We start from the raw sequence: 8,202 nt of genomic DNA, 5'->3' as shown, positions 1-8,202 counted from the left end.
TGATTCCATGATTTTATGATCCAGGACCCCGCTGGCCCTGCTCTGCTCCCTCCTGGTCCAGGTTGCTGCGGGATAAGCTCCGGGGCTGGCTCAGGACCATTCCTGGCGGGCGAGCGGCTCACCGGGAACCCGGGAGCATCCCTGCCGGGAGCCGCTGAGGAGCGGGCGGCGCGGTTTCCCTGCCCGGGGGCGGGGAAGGGAGGAAGGAGGAGCCGGCGGCGGAGCAGCCGGGCGGGTTTCCTGGCGGCGGGCGCGGGTAGGTCCGTGAGGACTAGGGGACGGAGTGCCGCCCGTGTCCGCAGCGGCTGCCCCGCCGGGCATGGCCAGCCGGCTCGGCCGCGGGATGCTGCGGGGCAGGCGGGGCCGGGGCTGCGGCGGGGGGGCCGCGCTGCTGGCCCTGGCGCTGCTGGCCGCCCTGGCTTTCCTCGCCTGGCGCCGCGTCCCGCCGCCCCGCCGCGCCCCGCCGGCCCCCGGCGACGCCGAGCAGCTGCGGAGGGCGGTGTACGAGAGACCCGCGGCGGAGCCCGCGGCGCTGGGCGAGCTGGGCCGGGCGGTGCGGCTGGAGCTGAGCCCGGCCGAGAGGCGCCGCCAGGAGGAGAGCATCCGCCGGCACCAGATCAACATCTACCTGAGCGACCGCATCTCCCTGCACCGCCGCCTGCCCGAGCGCTGGCACCCGCTGTGAGTACCCGCCCCGACACCTGCCGATGGGCGCCGAGCCGCCCCGCGGGCACAGCGATCACAGAGCGGCTTGGGTTGGAGGGGACCTTAAAGATCATCCAGTTCCAGACCTCCTGCCGCGGGCAGCGACCCTCGGGATCAGGCTGCTCATAGAATCACCAGGGTGGAAAAGACCTCTTGGATCATCGAGTCCAACCATTCCCATCTGCCACTAAACCATGTCCCTGAGCACCTCGTCTACCCGTCTTTTCAATACCTCCAGGGATGGGGATTCAACTCCCTCCGTGGGCAGCCTCTGCCAGTGCCCGATGACTCTGTGAGAGGTTCATCTAGTGCCTGTCCCGGTGCGGCTCGCTGGAGCGGCTCTGGCAAACAGAGGGGGATTTGGTGGCAGCGAGCAGTTAGGGATAGTGGTGGCACAGCTGCAGCTCGCTCAGAAACTCAGTGGAAAGTTCTAAAACTTACTCTTTTTTTCACCTCTAAATGCTTTCAAATCGCAGCGTGTGCTCGCACAGGTGGAACCGTTGATGGTTTTGCCTAGCCACTGCTCCGCCTGAAGGCAGAGAAAGCAGCGTGGTGGTGATGTGTGCGCAGCTTGGGAGTCGCTGTTTTCCTCTGGTAGCCCCTGTTTTCCTCTGGTATCCCCAGCAGTGTGGTTTCAGCCCTTAGGCAGTGGCACGCTGCCGTGTTCCTCCTGCTGCTGTCCCCTGGATAGGTCACCGTAGGCAGCAGTGTACTTTTCCAGTCACTCTCAGCTTTACAAGCTTCCCAGACTTCAGCTTTGCATTGTGTCCCACTGTCTCATGACACATGGTATAAAGTAGATTATTTTATCATCAGATTTACCAGGAACAATGTAGAAATGCTCACAGCATAGCATTCTTCTGAACTAGGACTTGCTTGTTCCTGGATACTTACTTGCTGGGACAGTTTACAAGTTACTTTTACAATTATGACACTACTGCCAGATGAAGGTAGTAGCGATTGTAAACCAAGGACTGGAGACTGTTTCCTGAACTGATTCTAGTTTACAAGCAACAGTTCAGCGTAGTCCTGAGGTCAATTCTGTGCAGCAGATCCGACTGTATGATCAGTTCTGGTCTAACACAAATACTTAGCTTAGCTGAGTGGTTCATCAGCGCGGGTGTGCCCTGCGAGCGAGCAGCCAGCCGGTGAGAGGAGTGGATTGGCCAGTTACAAGTATGTGTCTTCAGCCAAAGGGGTCAGGACAGAGCCATGGCTGTGGAGTCCTCCGTTTCACATGAGCTTGGCTTCAGCCAGTGCATTTCATCACAACAGGATTGTACGGTATGGTAGCGAAGAGCTATGAGTTCACTTCATGTCACCGTGTCCTGTCCAGTATTTCACCCAACTCTAGTTGCAAGTGATGAATCTAAAACAGAAATCTCATGATGGCTCTCGAAAAAATTGCAATGCAAATGCAAAGCCTTTTTATCATAAATTTAAGCCTGAAAGTAGGCTTATTTTTCTTAGTTATCTTTTTTTTTTTTCTCCCCGTATGAGCATTCTATAGACCATAGGCTGAAAAAGGACTGTTATAGTTGCTTTTTAATAGGAAGAATTTAAGTCATTTCAACGAATTATGTTGGACTGCTGCCATTTCTCTCAGACAGGATGTTGGAGGAAATGGGGGATCACAGCTGTTGAACAGGGGTCATTATAGATGGAAGGGGGAGATTCTTGAAATGAAAATAATGGACAGATGGATTTTGCTACAGTGACGCAGCCCTTTTGATTTGAACATTTGGATGTTGTAATGACAACATGTATCCAAAAGGATTACAAAGCATTAGTGACATAATCTCAGAGACAATTGCCTTCCGAGGCTGAGGTGGTAGTAACTGCTTGCAGGTGCTTCATGCTTTTTCACACAGTTAAATTTAAATTATGGCAGAAACGTCAGAGAACATCTATCCAACTCACACAGCAAATGTGAAAAAAAGCTTTCCCCAAAGGCAGTTTTGTAATGAAGTTAACTACTGCTCTTAACGAGGAAGACTATATAAGAGATTGAAGTAAAAAGAAATGTATCAAAAGACGTATCACCAAGCCTATAGTGATAGAAAATTAATTACACTTCAGTGTAAAATTAGAGGCTGGACAGGCTGAAATGTTAAATCTAGGAAAAAACTGATTTAGTTTATTTTAAGGTTGGTAATCCTTTGGGTGATGAGTGAGGCTACAATGATAGGAAATAAGTAGTAATGGTAAACTTCAGCTGTCTACAAAAATAGTGTGAAGGCTAAATTTTTAGATGTGATCAATGAAGCAGTTTTGATACCTGAAGACCAGAAGACAATGAATACAACCATTTTTTTCTTAGTGAAGTCCCAGAGGAGGACCAGAGAACTGTGTGCTGGCAGGCCCTGGATTTATTCCAGGTGTACTATTTACAAACTGTGGTAAGGAAAAGAATTAGTAGCAGATAGGTAGCTGTGATCTATGAAGAAAGAGTCAACTTGGCTTTTGTCAAGGATAACGTGTCTCACAAACCTATTGGAGTTCTTTGAAGGTTGTAATTGTATGAATGAGGAAGTGTGTTCTCATTTCCAGAGTATTTTGTTCAGTTCCTTAAGCAGCTATAAAATAGGTAGAAATTCCTCGCATTTATAATAACTGGATAAAAGCTAGGAAGCACAGCACAGTGGAGTGTCACTGGTAAAGTTGCACAGAAATCTGTGTTGGACTCAATGTCGTTCAATATGCGGCATTGCTTCCATATAGAAGTGATTAATTTGCAGCTCTTCAGCCTGAAAGACAGGCAGGTTACAGGAAGGATGTCTTTTGCTGAGCCGCTGCAATTCTAGATAGATGCATGAAGTAGATAAAACAAATTCTGCCACCTCCTTGTTCCAAAAATCCATTTACTGCAAAGCATAATGAAGCCCATGTGCTAGAAAATTTAAATCAAGTATTCATGAGATAGTAACAGATACTGCTTGGAGATCTTATTCTGAGCTATGGGCTTTTGGTCTGTTTCGGCATCTTCTTGCATATGTGGAGGTGAGTCTGGAAATTTAAGATGGGAGGATGAAAGAAGGGAAATAAAGAGGCAATGTCTCCACCAGTTGGATGCCCCACTTCACCTTTTAACCTTAATGTCCTCCCACACTCCTCAGAGAAACTGCTTTCTGGTTGTGAGTTTGTGAAAATCACAAACATTTGAGTCGGGTGAAAGCTAGAATTTTGCTAATAAGATTAAGAATATCTTAACCAGTAAGCCTTTAAACGTTGTCTGCAAAATTATGGGTAAATGATGTTGCTTTATCAGAAACTGATGACGAAAACCTTCCCACTGCTACATATTGTACATCCTGGAACTGCTATTAGACCAGAAATATGGCAACAGTTGTTTGCAAATACCAATGTCTAGTATTAGTGTACGGAACAGAAGAATAGTTTGCCTGAGATTAGTCCCCAGAATAATGCATTGTTTGATGATATTTAACTATGAATCATATTATTTACTTTATTATGACGATTCTTCAAATAAGTGTTTCTTCTACTAATATATTCCTGCCAATGTAAATATTCAGAAGACCTTTATTTCTTCTTGTTCTCAAAGACCACTGTAACATGAATTTCTGAGAACTGATCCCATTTCTGTTAAAAAACGGGCTTGGAGAACTCAACTTCTGTTGTTTCATTTAAACAGTTCATGCTTCCTTTAACTGTCTGCACTTCAGGTCAACAAGTCATATGTTTCATATGCAACTTATTTAGTTTTATTGGTGTCTAGAATTGTGTGTGCATGTATAAATATGTATCTTAATGCATAGATAAATGTATATAAATATATCTATTTAAGTGTATATATAAACAAATCAAATATGCATATAAGCAAACTATTAGAAAACCTTTTTTTGGCAAAATCTTCTGCATAAGCATGTAAGGAAATTTCTAACTGGCAATGCAGTTTGTACAAGGCTAGAAGTGAAAGAAGTCATAGGGTCAGAGAATGACAGATGTTGGAAGCAACTTGTGGGGTGTCTAGTCCAACCTCCTGCTTGAAGCAGGGCAACTTCAGTGTTAGAGCATGTTGCCAGGGGCCATCCTTGGTCCTGTCAAATTTGGAAAGACTCCAAGGATGGAGGTTCAACAGCCTCTCTGGGCAACTCATTCAACCCTGTATCACTGCCATAGTGAAATTTCTGCAATTTCCCTGCAATCATAAAGTTTCCTGGATGGCCCAGATTGCCTCCACAATGTCTATCCATCATTTCTTAAGTTTATAGAGGTATGGGAAGCAACAGGTGTAACAGGTCTAAACCAAACAATCATCCTTCGTCAGACATGGACTTACTGAGGATCCTGTCGGGGTGGGTGCCCTGTAAGTGCAGTAGGATGAGTTCTGGGCCGTGTGTTTTGGCCACTGCTGCTCTTGCTTTCCCCCTACACAGCCACATTCCATTCAGCTGTGCTTCTTGTTGTGTGCTCATTTTACTGCAGGGTTTGGCAGACAACTGATAGGGTCTCTTAGACAATCTTGTACAGTTTATTACAATGTGTAAGAAATACATTTCCAGTTTTTCTCCTTGGAATCTTGAGATTAAGGACGGTTCTCAAGCATTGTTCCTGATTTTAGACATTCTATCTTTTTTTTTTTTTTTCCTTTCTATATTTCTCACAGTAGGAGTGTGTCGCACATTTATTTCAGGAACAGTTCTAAAATTGCACCAGCCTTCTTTTGGCTGACTCTTGTTACTAAAAGAACACGGTAGGGATAGGTGCTTTTATGCCAACTCAGCATTTTGTGTTGTCTCTTTTGTGGTAGAAGCCTGAATCAGCTCTTGGGGCTCATTTCACGTGTCCTTGCAAGTGAATGGATTTGTAAGCATTTCCTGTATTTCCTTACCCAGCAAATGATCTTGAGTAGCCATACAAGCCCACAAAAGTTTGAATGTGGTCTTCATAATAGTTAACGTCTATAAAAGAAGTTTTAGATAGTCATTCTTCAATTCTAGATAATTTTCTGTGCTTTGGAGACAGGATTTGTTATATATATATATATATATGTTTTTATATATGTATGTTTTATATATATGTTTTACTGGATGTATTTAAGTAGCTGTATATATATATTTAAGTATCTGTGTATGTACAGGTAGATATATATATATGTACACAAATGCTTAATTTGCTCTATCTCCATAATTTACGCCTATTGCATTCTTATATTTTTTGATATGTTTGACTTTAGGGTAACAATTTTGCACTAAGACTTTTTGATCTTTCAAAAGTCCTTTTTCTATCTGATTGCAGATTTGAATGTGATTCTTTTACAGTCTTGGTTGCTACCAGGATTCGTTTTGTTTACTGGCTTGTAAATACCACATTATGTTGGCAGCTCACCTGACAGTATCTTGCTAGCAAATTTCCAGTATAGTCCTTGAGATTAGAATTTAATCCCTATTCTACTCCAAAAATCACATAATCTGATTTTTTTTGATGGGTATGCAGCTCCTGCCAGGAGTTTTAACCTGACCCTGCTCCAGGAAATGGCACTGCAGCAGGGTGTTTCCTCCCCAGCCCTCTGCAACTGTTTGACTACACCCTGAAACTTCTCTTTCGTCTGTTATCTAAAGGTGAAGTGGCTGCAGGGACTTCTTTTTTTTTTGCAGTGTGTGTAATAAAAGTGAACTCTTCAGAGTGCTTCTTTGTAGAAGCTTAACTTTGCCAGTGCATCTTTTCCTTCTCAGCGCACAGCTGACTGCATGCACTGTGCCCAGGGCTTGCTTTGGTGTAGGCTCCTACGCTTTACACTTGATCAGAGTCCAGAAGACACAACACTTCTCGACTTAGGAGCAAACACTTTGTTTGAAACACTTATATGTGCTTTGCTTTAGTAGTTTTTTTAACACTGTTGTCACTGTTTTTTTTTTAGTTTTGTTTGTTTTCTGAACTTTCCTGGAATGGATAATTGGTTACTGGTAACTACATTAATTGTAATACCTTTTAGTGTTTACTTCATTCTCATTTGGCAGGATTTCTTGTATTTATAACCAGGCTTCAGACCTGTAAAGCAGTGTGTCTCTGGGACATCTCATTTCTCCCTCACACAGTTAAGTGAGGAGTAGTAAATCTGCAAGATTGTTTGGATTCTTTTCTTTTTAATAAGCCAGGTTGCATTTTATAGCAGTATAGAATAGAGGAATGCTTCGGTATTTAGGATATTTTACTATTTCCCTTTCCTGTCTTCTGTAAAAATGTGTCACTCTTCTTTGTCATTATGCTTTTGTTCAATAGTCATCTGCAAACATATTCCGGAAGAGCTCATGTAATTTTTTTTGACCGTTTTTCTTTAGAGCTTCTGGGAGAGATCCTCAGCTTCCTCTGCCCTCTAGATGAGTGCTTGATTTTGGTTGATTTTGGTTGATTTAACTTTTCTAAATGAAAAGTTCCTGACAAAGTTCCCAGACCAGTCATAATAACCACAAATTATGATTTTTTTTTCTTTATTCAAACAGTGCTTTTACTATGCACAATTGTCTGTAAGGACCAGGTGCGTCCACACTCCACTATTAGTGATGGTTACAATAACTTCTTTCAGTTATTGTATTACTTTGCAAAATCTTTTTGTCTTGAATCAAATTACTCGCATCAAAATAAGTTTCTGAATGTAGGTATAGGAAATTGTATGTCTCTGTGCCAATGTTATGTGTATCTCACTACCTTGGAAAAAAATTGCTAACACGAGTAATCATTTGAGCAAAATGAAACCGCAGATTCAAATCAACAAAATGAAATAAGAATGAATTATTTTTTTTTCCAAAGGATGCATGCAGAAATGCCTTCTCATTGGCACATCCAGAATCTGGGCTAGGTAGAAACTTCTGTTGTCTTTTTCTAACGATTTGGAATTAGGAGGATCTATAGATTTCTTAAATTTGTGGATTTTAGGATATAGGTTTAGTCCACTCTCATAGCCTGACTTCCTAGATAATTTTTTCTTAATGTATTTTTAATCTGTCTTAAATTAGCTTTTTTTTTTTTGTAAATATCTTTGCAAATATTTTCTTCTATTTCAAACTTCCCAGCTTTCTTTCTTTCTTCTTACAATATTTTTATACTGGCCAATGCAGGCCTTTATTATCTCAAGTCTTAAAGCAGTGTTTGTCAGCCTGTTTTGTTAAGACCCTATTGTCACTGGGACAATCATCAAATAATCTGGAAAATCATTTCACAATCTAGCTAGCATTTGTTTTCAAAGACTTGATTGTATCACAGTGTTATAGATTGAGCTATATCCTGTTGGGCTCTTTCCTAATGAGATTTTTCTTGGCAGACACAGTTTTGGGAGCGTTTACCTGGGCTGCTCTGCTGGGAGCAGGTGGTGGAAAAGTATGGGCCAGAATTGCTTTAACTCATGCTGCTTACGTGTTCCAGCCTTGCCCTGAATAATTCAGCCATTCTGGTGGTTATCAGCACCTTGCTGCTATCTTCTTTGCTAGTTGGACTAAGACACACCTTATGTAAATGTTGACACCTTTTTCTGTAAAG

At 42.8% G+C, this 8,202-nt stretch overlaps 1 protein-coding gene across 2 annotated transcripts in view; it reads left to right on the top strand.

Annotated features, from left to right (window-relative positions):
* The first annotated feature begins 233 nt into the window (after positions 1-233).
* GALNT12 (polypeptide N-acetylgalactosaminyltransferase 12) overlaps positions 234-8,202 on the top strand; it is a 49,047-nt gene continuing 41,078 nt past the window's right edge. For both annotated transcript variants that reach the window (XM_009563097.2, XM_054057394.1), the window contains exon 1: positions 234-681. In XM_009563097.2, coding sequence (XP_009561392.2) covers positions 320-681 — 362 coding nt within the window. In that variant the 5' untranslated portion in view covers positions 234-319. The remainder of the gene's footprint in view (positions 682-8,202) is intronic.

This window comes from Cuculus canorus, chromosome 2 (genome assembly GCF_017976375.1).
Source record: "Cuculus canorus isolate bCucCan1 chromosome 2, bCucCan1.pri, whole genome shotgun sequence".
In the NCBI taxonomy this organism is placed as follows: domain Eukaryota; kingdom Metazoa; phylum Chordata; class Aves; order Cuculiformes; family Cuculidae; genus Cuculus; species Cuculus canorus.
Note: the sequence above shows the minus strand (reverse complement) of the source record. Positions and strands in the feature narration are given on the sequence as shown.